Genomic DNA, 14,499 nt, shown 5'->3' with positions numbered 1-14,499 from the left:
GGCAAACTTTGGGGTAAATAAGTTTTTAAGGAGACTGGGTGGAAAAAAACCCAATTTGACTTTTGGATATGGTTTTAAGTTCCTCATTTATAGTATATAAGAGTTTGCATATGTTATTATCGGAAAAGATTAAGTTAGTGTCATCAGCAGGCACGATGCTATACAAAAATATTGGAAAATGATCAGGTATGTCCGATTATAGGATACCTGTTTGGATGTCATTGTCGGATATATCCGTTGTAATAATATTATTAATCAAAGACCTTGAGTTTTTTTGTTAATCTTGTTGGGCGTTTAATCAAGGGTATTGCTCCAGTTTCAAAAAAAGAATCGTAAAAGTTTTTAATTTTATTTTCGTTATTGTATAGAAAATAATTCATACTTAGGTTCCCAATTATGAAAGTCTTTTCTTTTTTCAATACTTTTTTTAAAAATACTTGGTTAAAAAAACGTTAGAAAAAAACGTGCGTGCTATTAAAGATGGCGGTCGTGTTTTTATTTTAAAAATTTATAGCTCAAAAATTTAAAAAAGTTTAAAATTGTAACTTTATAAACCTAACGTAATGAAATGGCACCAAAAGTTGATTATGTTTTAAAAAAACAGCTTGAAGAAATAATTACTAGATTGTCAGAATTGGAACGTAAAGACATTGAAAACTTGTCGAAAATTGATAAATTAGTGTGTGATAATGTTTTATTAACAGAACGAGTATTAAAATAAGAAAAAAGGGATAGCATTTTAGATTGGAGTAAACTATTTAATAATAAAAAGTACGATAAATCTACAGAAGAAATAAAGATAACACAAAGTTTTATAGATTTAAGTAAAGATGTAAGTAAAAGAGAATTAAATATTATTATTTTTGGTATACAAAATTCGACTGATTCGGATGCTGAAAATAGAAAAAGATTTGATGAAAATATTCTTAAAAATCTTTTTTCTGAAATAAAAAATAATCATGACAAAATAAAGAGAATCCATCGCTTCAAAAATACAAATGGAAATAATACAAAAATGGAAACAAGTACACCTTTGTTAATCAAATTACCTGATAGTTCAGATAAATTTTCAATATTAAAAGCTGCCAAGCAACTAAAAGATTCTGAAAGATTTAAAAAAGTATCTATTCATCCAGACCAGAATGAATTAGAAAGAAAATTTACAAAGAGCTTGATCTTAAAAAGAAATAAACTAAATGAAGAGCTAAATTCGAGGTCAGTTAAATAATCCCTTTGGATTTGGAATCAGACATAATCAAGTTAAAAGGATCAGATCAAATTAGTCAAAAAATAAACCAAAAGGATAAGAAAAGTTTAAATCAATGTATGAGTTCCAATGATAATATTTCTGTGTGCAAACCACATGATTCACTAAACATTAAAACAATGTTTGATGATTCAAATAGTAATAGCAAAGAAGTGCATCTGAGTTGTAATTTTCAAAACTGTTTTTATATAAACGCCACATCACTGAATAACAAATTTGATGAGTTAATTTATGAAATAGCTTTTAATCAGATGCAAATTATTATGCTTTGTGAAACCTGGTGGACTGATAAATCAGCAACAAATATTGATGGTTTTAACTTGTATAGAAAAGATTGTGGACATATTAGAGGTGGAGGACTTTGTATATACATAAAAAATACAATTAAATCTTATCCTGCAACTGAAAACTGTTTAGTTGATACTGCCATCGAAAAAGTATGGTGATCAGTTGAGATTGGTCTGGAAAATATCTTATGTGGATGTATATATAGAACAGGTGCTAGTGATATATCAAGTTGCCAGAAAATAGCTAAATCTATTCGACATGCTTATAAAGCTTGGAAAAATCGTAAATACACAGGAATTCTAATCTGTAGAGATTTTAATTTTTCAAATATAAAATAGTTTAATGATGGGTCATGTAAACTTGAAAATGATTCAGATTTATTTGCCTTAGAACTTATAGAATTTTTAAGCGATTGCTTCATATGTCAAAATGTCTTGTTGCCAACATTTCAAGTTAGCTTTGGGTTTGACACAAATTTATTGGACTTGGTTCTCACAGAAATCGGGTTTTTTCTTTGAATCACTTACCTCCCCTAGGTAAAATTGAATATGGACACCATATATTGAATTTTAAATACTTTTATAAAAATAACAACATTGATCAAAAACCAAAAATAAAAAAAAAATTATTATATAATAAAGGAAATTATGAAAAACTTTCAAATATAAGTTTTGATTGGGAAAATGATTTTAAAGATTTAAATACTAGTCAAGCTTATAAAAAATGGCTAAGTATGTATCATACTGGATGTGGTAAATTTATGCCAATTATTAGTTACGATACAGGTAAAAAATATGCTCCATGGATGACTAAAGAACTTCGAAAAATGGTTAAGTTAAAGAAAAGATTATGGTACAAATGCAGGCATTCAAGATTTAAACAAACTGACATGGTAAATAAGTATAAAACATTGAACAAAAATGTTAAAAAAAGAGTCAAAAAAGATATAAAAGCTTTTAATTTAAATCGGGCTAAAAACTCAAAGAACAACTCTAAAGTGTTAAAGCATATTTAAATGGTAATATATTTATAAAAGACTCAATTAAAGCACTCAAAACCTTTGATGGTTCAATTATAACAAATAAAGTAGATTGTGCAAATTGTTTAAATGAGTTTTTGTTTCAGTATTTTTAAAAGATGAGGTATTAGACCATGTAACTTTTTCTTCAAAATGTAATTTTTATTGTAGCGATCCAAGTTTTAATGACACTGATGTTGAATATCAGTTAGTAAACCTTAATGTTAATAAAACAATCGGTGTTGGCAAAGTTCAACCTCGTATTCTCAAAGAATGTTCAAAATCACTTTCTCATCCTTTATCACTGATATTTAAAATGTCATTTTATAGTTGTGTTATACCAAACGAATGGTTAACTGCAAACATAACTCCACCATTCAAGAAAGGGGATAAGTTAGATCCTTCAAATTATCGACCAATATAAATAGCATCAATAGTATGTAAGATTATGGAGAAAATTATTCACAATGTTATGATAAACCATTTGGCTTTAAATAAGTTAATAGCAAGTGAACAGCATGGATTTGTTAATGGTAAAAAATGTTGCTCCAATTTATTAGAGACTTTAGATTTTATAACAAGCAAAATTGAAACTGGTAATAATATTGATATAGTATTTTTGGACTTTGCAAAAGCCTTTCATTAAGTTTCTTTATCGAAATTATGCTGCAAGCTTTATGGTTATGGTTTTCAATCCTATATTCTACAATGGTGTAAATCATTTCTCAGTAATAGAAAACAACGAGTAGTTCTGTGTGAGTTTGTTTTAGATTGGCAGGAAGTCACAAGTGGAGTTCCCCAAGGTTCTGTCCTCGGTCCACTCCTGTTTATCATATTTATAAATGACCTAAAAGTAAACATACTAAATAACTTAGAACTAAATAACTTACTAAATAACTTAGAACTGTTTTTCTAAAATATTAGAGCGGGTTATGTATAATAGACTATATTCCTTTTTAAATGTTAATAATATTCTTTTTCATAAACAGTTTGGATTTAAATCTGGTCATTCAACTGATCATGCAATCACTCACCTTGTTCATGATATATTTAAAGGGTTTGATGAAGACAAGTATACCCTAGGTGTATTTATCGATTTAAGTAAAGCTTTTGACACTGTCAATCATCAAATCCTTCTATCCAAACTGAAAAGTTATGGTATAATAAATACTAATTTGTCCTGGTTTGATAGTTACTTGTCTAATAGAAAGCAGTTTATTTCATATGATAGCGGAAAAACGGAATATAAGTCAATCACCTGTGGTGTTCCTCAAGGATCAATTTTAGGACCACTTTTATTTCTCGTTTATATTAACGACTTATATAAATTTTCTAACATTTTAAACTTAATTTTGTTTGCAGATGATACAAACTTGTTTTATTCTAGTAAAGATATCAGTAAATTATTTCAAACAGTAAACAAAGAACTTGAAAAATTAACCCAATGGTTCAAATCAAACAAACTATCTTTGAACATCAATAAATCCAAATACACTTTGTTCCATCGTCTTCATAAAAAACAAGATATTCCATTAAAACTTCCTGATCTTTTTATTGATAACGCATTATTAAAAAGAGAGCAATCAATAAAATTTTTAGGTGTGGTTCTTGATGAAAATTTAACCTGGAGGGACCACATAGGTCTAATTGAGCCAAGCAGTTTTTAAATCTATCTTGTTTAAAAAACTTATATTATTCTTTAATTCATTGCTACTTAAATTATGCAAACGTTGCTTGGTGCAGCACAAACGCAACAAAAGTAAAAAAACTGTTTAGTAAACAAAAACAGGCTATAAGGATAATTACAAACGTAGACCGTTTCTCTCACACTCAAACATTATTTAATAAACTTAATATTCTAAATGTATATAAACTAAACCTTTACCATATTCTTATCTTCATGTTTAAACTTGATAAAAAAATATCACCAATGTTATTTAATTCACTTTTTGAAAAAATAAACCACATATACCCTACCAGATTTTCAAAAAACAATTACATTCAATCCAAAACACATTATTCAGCAACCAAATTCTCAATTGCTAACCGAGGTCCTAAGCTGTGGAATACAATATTAAATAATGAGCTGAAATCTAATTATTCTTTAAACCAGTTTAAAACAAAACTTAAGCAATTACTGATGATACATGAAAATGAATTAAAGTTCTTCTAAAAAGCTTTTTAAACTAGCAAAAGAAAACAAAAATTAACCTACTAATTACTCTTTAATATTATATTTAATATTCTAAACAATAGTCTGCTATTGTAAATGTATTTCTTATCTTATAAGTTTTGAATTTACAAACGATTTTTTTAAGTTTTATTATTTGAAATACTAATTACTAAAAATATTGTAAAATTTTATAATTTCAATTTTTATTAAAAAAAGTTATTGTAAATTCTTTTTGTAATATTAATACTTATATATCATCTTATTTTACTAATCAGTTCTTAAATATAAATACTCTTTGAATTACTAAATATTTTAAACGTTATATATTTTATTTTTTGCATTTTGTTAAAACATTTTATTTGATGAATATGCAATTTTTTTGGGGGGGGGCTTAATGATAAGATGAATTTTGTCTTCTTCAAGCCCCAGTCATGTAAATATTTGTTTTTATAAATTACGAGTGTAAATTATTTTCAATCGGCAAATACAATACTAAAAAAAAAAAAAAAAAAAAAAAACTATTTGCAGATGATACAAAATCAATGTCAGTAATTAATAATGAAGTAACAACAATGCTCTTCAAGAAGAGTTAAATAAGTGGTCTATTAAATTAAACAGAAAAAAGTGTAAAGCAATGCACATTGGTAATTCGAATCCTCAAATAAGGCAAATCGAACACTCGGTTTTTTAAAACACGGATTTAAATATCTTGATGTTTCCATATTAAAGTTATATACAAGTAAACTACTAGGCCACAGCTTAAATATGCAGCATCTGTATGGAGCCCATTTTGTACTAAAGATATTAAGACACTCAAAAATGTACAGCGTCGATCGATAAGGATTGAATCACTGAAAGGTATCTGTTAAGAAGAATGAAGAAAAATATTAGGTTTACCAACCTTAAAAGAAAAGAAAAGAAGAGGCGACTTGATAGAAAGGTTTAAAATATTAAATTCAACCGAATATATTAGATTTGAAGAGCCTTTGAGTTTTTATCACAGCATGTCCAGATATCGTCATAATAAAAGACTTCATCGACAATATACTAAAAAATTATGCAGGTATTATTAATTAACAAACAGAGTGGTCAACGATTGGAATTTACTTTCACAAGATGCAATCGATTCTGCAAACAAAAACACATTCAAAAATAGAATAGACAAAATTTTGAACTTTTGATACCAAACTCTATTTACAAACTTTTTTTTTTTTTTAATTTACGAAATTTTACATATAACGGCTGTTACAGTCAAAACTCTACGTAGTTTTGACTCACCTAACTTAAATAGTTTGTGCAGCAACTTTTATATTATTATATTATTATATAAAAAAAAAATGCTCATATTCTTACTCACTCCGTCAGGTGGTCGATAACAACAGCCTAATAATAAGTTTTTTGATTCATTGTTATAACTTCAATAGCTAAAATTTTTTTATCGCCATCAGATACACTTATATCATTCCTAACATTATAAACAATGTTTTTATTTACATATATAAGAACTCCTCCGCCGCGTTTATTTACTTGCTTTTAGAGAGAAATTAATTTAAAATAAGGAAAATGAGAGTTTAAAGAACTATTTAAATTATTCGAATGCCACATTTCAGTCAAACAAATTGTATTAAAACAAATTTTTGTTTCCTCTAACAAATCGAGAAGTTTTTAAAACTTTTATTAAGACTTCGAATGTTTACGTGGAGAATTCTAATTTGATTTAAATTTTTGTGGCAAACTTTTTTAATAAGAAACCCTTCTGCTTGGTTAGTGATATGAGCAATCTGTAAGCGTGTCGTGGAAAGTATTTATATTGGGCTTTATATTTTAATTAATATTTATTTCAGAAAAATTGGAACTTACAGATTCAAAATCACTAGGCCCAGCCATGCTTTTCTATTTTTATTTTTAAGGGGCATTTATTTATGAAAAAATTTCTTTTTAAAACGTAATGTTTGGGTTTCTAAATTCCCTGCAAAAAATATCATATTTTATAAAAGCATACTTGCCTTCACTGCGTAATCTTTTTACTTCCTCCCATAACTTTTTACGTCTCTCAATAGTTTCCTTTGCAAAATTTTCGTTAATAAAAACCAGTTCCACGCAAGTTTTTCACGGCGTTTAGAATTTCGTTTTTGTCTTGGTAGTTTACTATCTCTTGATTTGCCCACACAATGCGCTCTTTTCCAACTACATCGCTGTCAGTTTACAGTTGTTTTTTGAAAATTTTTTTACTGTATTTTCACAGCCACTCCATGTTTCGCTAGGTTTTTCTTCAACTCCATCTATTCGTAGATTATTTCGACGAGATCTGTTTTCTAAATCGATTGTTTTTTTCCGTAAAATATTTAAATCCTTATCATAGCACTTTTTAATTTGAACAATATTTTCCATTAGGTTTGTTTCTTGGAAGTTTAGAGTTGTTTTAAGATCACTTATATCTTTTTGAATATTCATCACATTAGATTTATTATTGTTAGATAAACTTCTAGCTTTTTAATTCTGACCGTTAATATTTTTAAGTTTGCACTCATAATCGATGAAAAACTTTTTTCTTGTTCTTTTAACAACTGCTTTGTTTCTTTCAGAACAGATTTTTTTTGTTCTTCTAATTTGTTGGTAATTATTTTTTCTATATTTTTAATTGAAATTTCCATATTTGTACAAGAATTGAAACATGCTGTAGAAAAAAACACGTCTGTTTGCTTCGATAGCTATTGCGCAACTTTCAGGGTTAGGGTTAGGGTTAGGGTCAGGCTCAGGGTTACGGTTAGGGTTAAAATCTTAGTTGTGATTCATGCTATAACAATACTGTTAAAAGTAAATGTGCTATTTCTATAATGTATTCAGGAGTAAATTTCTTTTTTATTAAACTTTTTTTTTCTTCTATTAAATTTTTATAAAATGTCATATGTCAGAAAAATGTTTTTTTTTTTACAATTAGAGAATACACTATAATTAAATACTAAGGTGTTATGCCCGTGAGATTTTTGGTCTATGAAGAAGTTCCTGGATTTCCATTTAAAACTTGTGATGTGACTTTTTTCATTTTTTGTTGGAAACTTCAATTTACTAATCATATTTATTAGATCTCTAAATTCCTTTTTGTCTTATTATGGATGTAAACAGTTTTGTCGTAAGAAATAGTAAAAATCGCTTTTTTGGCAATAAGTTTTTTGTAATAATGGCTGGTAGCAAAAGACTTAAAACCATACGTTATATACATAATTTATAATTTTTCATCAGATACCAAATTTTAGTTAACCCTATATTTAAAAAAAAAACCTTAGTTAAACAATATATTTAATTAAATCACTTTAGAGGACAACTAGGTCAGTTAAAATAACCTCGCTGGCGTTCAAAACCAATATAAAATAATTAGGAAAAGTTTTGAAAAGTGTTCTTTTTATAATCAATGATTCACTGAGAAAAAAACTCTTGTTGAATCAATTGCACAGTAAACAATATTGCTATTCGTTTTAAGGTGAATTGAATTAATTAAAAGCATTTTTTAAATTTATGATTTTATATTTCACTGGCTTTTACTCATCTATTAATGCAAAGCTAATTAACGACGAAATCATAAATAATGTCATACTTTCATAGTAACTTGATCAATAAAGGGTAATTGAAAAGAGTTTGTTGATCAACAATTATTTATAAACCAAGAAGAAAAAAATTTTACATGCAGAATGTGATTCTTGGATTAGAAAAACGGTGAAATATTTAATATGGTAATGTGTGTTCTTGATAGCGCAGCAGTATGCAAACTAGTGAAAAAATTTAAAATAAATGTACAATCAGTTTTCAATTTTACAACAGGCAAAAATTAGCTTTATATCCAGATGGCAGTTTACCTATGTTTAAAATATGAAGTGGTAAAAAAAATGATAAAATAAAAAAATAATAACATAGAAATTTTTAAAACAGTTACCTCCATTTATCAATCAGCTGTAATATAAAACATGCAAATTACCTAAGCTTAAAGCTAAATTTTACTAACAGTACCTTACAACCATACTCAAAGTCAGACACCAATGACATACAAGCTCATTCTAATCACTCTCCAAGCATATTAAAAACTCTTCTGCAAAATATATACATTCTTTTATATAATTTTTTATAGCATAACTATTTTTAAGTTGTTATTTGTTACTTAGGTTTTAATGTTTTAAGTACAGCATTAAAAATTAGTCGCAGTGGAATGTCTCAATCAGGTCTGATGGATGTTTACAGAAGTAAAGATAGCAAAGATTCCGTAGGTAATGTTTTTATTTAAATCAAGAATAAAATAATACTTGATTGTATTGGTTTATTATTTCCTAATACTGAGGATTAATTGCTGGAGCTTTTTTTTGGTATTTAATATCAAGTATATTATAACTTAGTATATTTTATGATAAAAATTATAAGGTGATAATAGTTTTAATAGTTAAGAAATTGCATTAAAAGTTTGCTGTGTTTGTTTAGCTGAAGAGATTTGGCTAATGCATTTCAATCTTTAATATCAAAGTCTATTATTACTTGTTTGATTTAAAATTAATTTAATATTTTTTTCAAAACTAATAATAAATTTATTCTATAAAACAAACTAATGTAATTTTTGTGTAATGCTTAAATAATATAATGTTTTAATAGTGTAATGTTTAAATAGTGTAATGTTTAAATGGTTTAATCTTTAAATAGTGTAATCTTTAAATAATGTAATGTTTAAATAAACTAATGTTTAAATAATCTAATGTTCAAGTAGTAATTTATTATCAAAATAAAAGAAAATGAGTTAATGTGTTTTTAACATTCTTTTATAATCTGATTTTTTAGTTAACCGATATTAATAATCGATATTGAGTTGCTGTTTTTTTTTTGTTTTTTTTTATTTATATATAAAGTTTAATCAAGTCTTTATAAAGTTTGTTCTAACAATTTTAATTTTGAAAATATTTTATAAAGGTTTTTGGATTGCTTTTGAGAATATGGGAATATACGTTTTCATACAGCCACTAGCATTTTATGGAGAGAATGTTGTTTTAACATACAGATTTTATTCAAGTCAAAGAATAACTTTACGTAAAATAAGTTTTTTATGTTATCTTTTAATGGTCGATTTTTTATTGTTTTTTAATTTGCTCTATTATATGATTTTTAGGAAATGTTTTAGCTATCATTAGGATTTTTACGTAATCCCATAACAGTATGTACTAATAAAAAACACTTAAAAAACCACTAATATCAACTTATAACTACTAAAAACAATTATAAATATCTCTAATAATAAATAACAGTTACTAATATGGGCATCCCCGTGATCTTCAGGTAAAACACACACATGTATTGTGTATTTTTAAGTATCATTTAACAACTTTTAATAATAAGTTTTAAAAATATTAAAATGTAATTTTTAATATTATATTTAAGTTTTAAAATATTTTAGGTTAAATTAAAATACTTTACTGAATTTAAAATTTTTAAATACTAAAAATATAATAAAAAATTTATTTTTAAATTATTGGCAAGAAGTGGTCCTAGTCAATTCCCGTACTTTAAAACCATAAGAGACCCATTTGGGATTGCAACTGGGATCCATATGGGAAACCCATCAGGAACCCACCGAATCTTAGCCGCAGTTTTCCTCTAGGACCCATATGGGTATGCCAGTCAGATGTATATATATATAAAATATATATATATATATATATATATATATATATATATATATATATATATATATATATTTATGTATACACACGTATATGTGCATATATATACTTATATACATGCATATATATATATATATATATATATATATATATATATATATATATGTATATATATATATATATATATATATATATATATATATAATTAATTAGTAAAAAACACTTATCTAACTTTTATCTTCTACTCGGAGTTTCACCATTGCTGGATCATCAGGAAGAGGCACGAAAATAAATACCTCTTAAAAAATTATAAAAACAAATGACCAAATTAAACTATCCCCATTCCAAAGAAAATTATTTCATAATTACTTTCTGTAACTTCCCGTTAACAAAAAAATATAGTAATTAAAAATTTTTTATAATAATTTATAACTTCCTGTAAAATATTTTTTCTATAAATTGAATTTTTTTTGAGATTTAGTAACTCTTCCTGATGATCCAGCAATGGTGAAACTCCGAGTAGAAGATAAAAGTTAGATAAGTGTTTTTTACTAATTAATTATTGCTCTGTTCTTTAAGAACATTGAGCACTCTATTTGTAAAATACACTAACATAATTTACATATATATATATATATATATATATATACATATATACATAAATAAGTATATGTATATATATATATATATATATATATATATATATATATATATATATATATACAAATATATACAAATATATATATATATATATATATATATATATATATATATATATATATATATATATATATATATATATATATATATATACCTGCATTCTCTTTTAAAACATTTTCAACTAAAACATTTTTTTGTTGTTGCAATTTTAAAACAATTATCACGTTAGCTGAAACAAAATCCTCTGAACCTTGATAATTTTTAAATTGTAAATAGTGTCTTAATGAAATGGTTCCTGACCCAGCAATATAAGGAATTATAAACTTTCGTTTATTTCATTATACGTGTGTATTTAAGCAAACATGCAGTCTTTGAACAAGCTTTTTTAATTTGCAAAAAAAAAAGTCATATTTAAATGAAGGACATCTGTCAAGTACTATAAATTTAACTGCATTATCTTCTATATGTATTAAAGAACAGACATTGAAAATTGGCTGATCCTTACTATAAAGTTTACCAAATGACTGGACAAAACAAATTAGAAACTGGCAACCAAAACCAACATATTTTTTATTAAAATAAGATATAACAAAATTAGAACTGCAACTGAACGATCTAAAAAGTTTAAATATATTTTTGGCTCATTAAACCTTTATAAAACAACTGACCCAGTGTAAATTAGAAAAAATCTTCAATTACTTTCCATTATTTAAAATCTAATAAAGACCTTGGTTTTCCGAAAAAATCTGTTGGAATGTAACTACGTTTCTGGAACAATAGGTCACATAAAGTATTGACTGTAATCTACAACAATTTAAAACATTTGCGTCATTTAATCCTAAGTTGACAAATCTTTGCATTAAACCTATGGATACTAGATGCATAAAGTTGAAAAGAAACGTTGTCACCATGTCAAAGTTTCATTCAAGCAAACACACCAATAAACACAGCTTTAATGCAACTTAACACACCACTAAGATGTTCAGATTTCTTTTAATGACTAAAACTCGAATCAGTCCTTCAAATTGATGAAATATGTGGGAGTTTTATATTGCAACACCACTCTACCTTCAGAATACGACGCTCCTTACCAGTTATAACTATTGTTTGCCTTAATACACTTAACAAATGCTCTAGCTGGGGCATCACATATAACAATAGCAAGATTGATTTCGTACTCAATATTTTTAAAGATAATACCATTTTTTGCAAGAACTTTGAACTTGAAAATTTCAAAAAAATTATTAAAATAATCAAAATTGAAATTAGGTTTTTGGGTAATACTTTTTAAACATACCTATTTTAGGTCCCCAAAAACTGTGAGTGCAAGGCCTAGGCTCTGACGGGAGCATTTAAAAATAGCAACAGCTTTTGGAAAACTTTATTTAAAATATTTTACCTGTATGCTTAAGTTGTGTCACTATTTCAGATTTTTATTGAATCATTTCCTAAATTTTTTTTATATAATACATTTATAGAGTATTATTCTATTTTAATATCTGCTATCAAGCTGATCAAATTGACTTGATCAAATTAGCCTTAATCTAAAGCTGATGAGTTTAAAGCTGAAGCTGATATATCAGCTGCAACCACTACTTTATAAACAGCATAGTTGTTTTGATGTATATACTTTATCATAATACATATGTTTTTTTTAATAATAAGTACACATTTTTTTATTTTATAATGCTTGTTTTAGTTAGTCTCTCACTGATTCTAATAAGTACCATTATTATTATTATTATTGTTATTATTATTATATTTACTAACCTGTCATTACTTACATTTATCAAAAATACATTCTAGTTGCTGAAGTCACTTTTACTCGTATCAGTATGCAAATGTTGTAAACAGATAGTGTGCACTAAACAAAAATGTTCTTAAACATGCAGCAAAATACAAGATATACATAAGATACATATCATATAAGACCTGTTTTTGTTCCTTTAACCTGGAACTTAATATTTTTATCGCTACATTTTAAAACTAAGACATGGAAATCAAAAACGGTGTTTAACTTGTTATAACTCAGTTACAACAAACATGCGTGTGGTTACGATCTATATAAAACCTTATTGTTAATTATGTTAAAGTTAACAAGTTAAGTTAAAGTTATTTAATTAAAGTTTGAAGGCAAAAGTTTATGTCAATAAACATTTTATCAGTATTGTAAGTATAAGTCATTATTATGCATATTATGATATTATTTGTGATATTACAAGCCGACAATTTTAAATCAAATCCAAAAAATATCAATGATTTAAAAATGCAGTTGATGCACAACAATATATCCATTTTTTCATTTATTTTTAAACATTTGATAATTCTATGTGACAGTGGGTAAACTTTGTTAACATCAATTATTTTCCTTGCATAAAATATAGAAAAATCAATGGAAAAGAATGGATCTGTAAAAATAACTTCAAAGCTTTAAACTTCTTAAATATAACCTATTCGTTACAAAATTTGACTGTTTTTTCTTGAATGTTCTGCCTTAACCAATTTTTTGAGCAACTTCAAAGTATTTATCATTTTAAAAATGCAAACAGTGTCCCACTCGAATATTTACAACTGTTTCATTTGAACATATGTTTAACATATATGTTAAACATATATTTTAAAATTTTTTAATTTTTTTGTGTTTTTTTATCTTTAGAATGTTGTGATTCTATATAACTCATACAAATTTATTAGGTCTAGGAATTAATTCATGCGCTTTTTAATTGAAAATTGAAGGTTTATTTCAAAAACTAAATGGATGAATGCATTAATGAAAATAGTGTCCATCGCTAGTCACTACTTTTGCCCATCTTTCCAGCAATTTACAAATTCCTTGTCGAAAAAATGGTTCATCCTTAGAAGTGATCCAATCAGAGACCCATTTTTCGATATTTTCTGAAGAAGTGAAGCGCTGTCCAATCAAATCGTTATTCATGCAATCGAACAAGTAGTAGTTAGAAGGAGCAATGTCCGGAGAATACGGCGGGTGGGGTAACACTTCCCATCCGAAATTTTCCAAATAGTTTTTGACAGGTTTTGCGACATGTGGTCGAGCGTTATCATGCTGAAAAATGAGTTTATCGTGTCTCTTACCCCAATCTGGTCGTTTTATGACCAGAGCTTGCTTCAAATGCATTAGTTGTCGTCGATAACGTTCTCCATTAATAGTTTCACCAGGTGTCAGAAGCTCATGGTACACTACACCTTTCATATCCCACCATATACACAGCATAACCTTTGCACAGTAAATATTCCGTTTGGGTTGTGATGGACCTGGTTTACCTGGCTTTACCCAGGCCTATTTTCGTTTAGGATTCTCGTAATAAATCCATTTCTCATCACCAGTAACGATTCAATGCAAAAATCCCTTTCTTTTCTGTCTTTCAAGCAGCAATTCACAAATGGTCTTTCTTCTTTCCACGTCTCTGTCTTTTAATTC

General features: G+C 26.5%; 1 protein-coding gene across 1 annotated transcript in view; it reads left to right on the top strand.

The window, feature by feature from the left end:
• LOC136079123 (uncharacterized) overlaps nt 1–13,736 on the top strand; it is a 60,466-nt gene extending 46,730 nt beyond the window's left edge. Inside the window, exons 8-10 of the mRNA XM_065794840.1 lie at nt 8,904–9,005; nt 9,694–9,810; nt 13,717–13,736. Coding sequence (XP_065650912.1) covers nt 8,904–9,005; nt 9,694–9,810; nt 13,717–13,736 — 239 coding nt within the window. The remainder of the gene's footprint in view (nt 1–8,903; nt 9,006–9,693; nt 9,811–13,716) is intronic.
• Nucleotides 13,737–14,499: the final 763 nt, after the last annotated feature.

This window comes from Hydra vulgaris, chromosome 04, assembly GCF_038396675.1.
Source record: "Hydra vulgaris chromosome 04, alternate assembly HydraT2T_AEP".
NCBI classification, from domain to species: Eukaryota; Metazoa; Cnidaria; class Hydrozoa; order Anthoathecata; family Hydridae; genus Hydra; species Hydra vulgaris.
The sequence above is the reverse complement of the archived record's forward strand: the minus strand, read 5'-3'. Positions and strand labels throughout refer to the sequence as shown.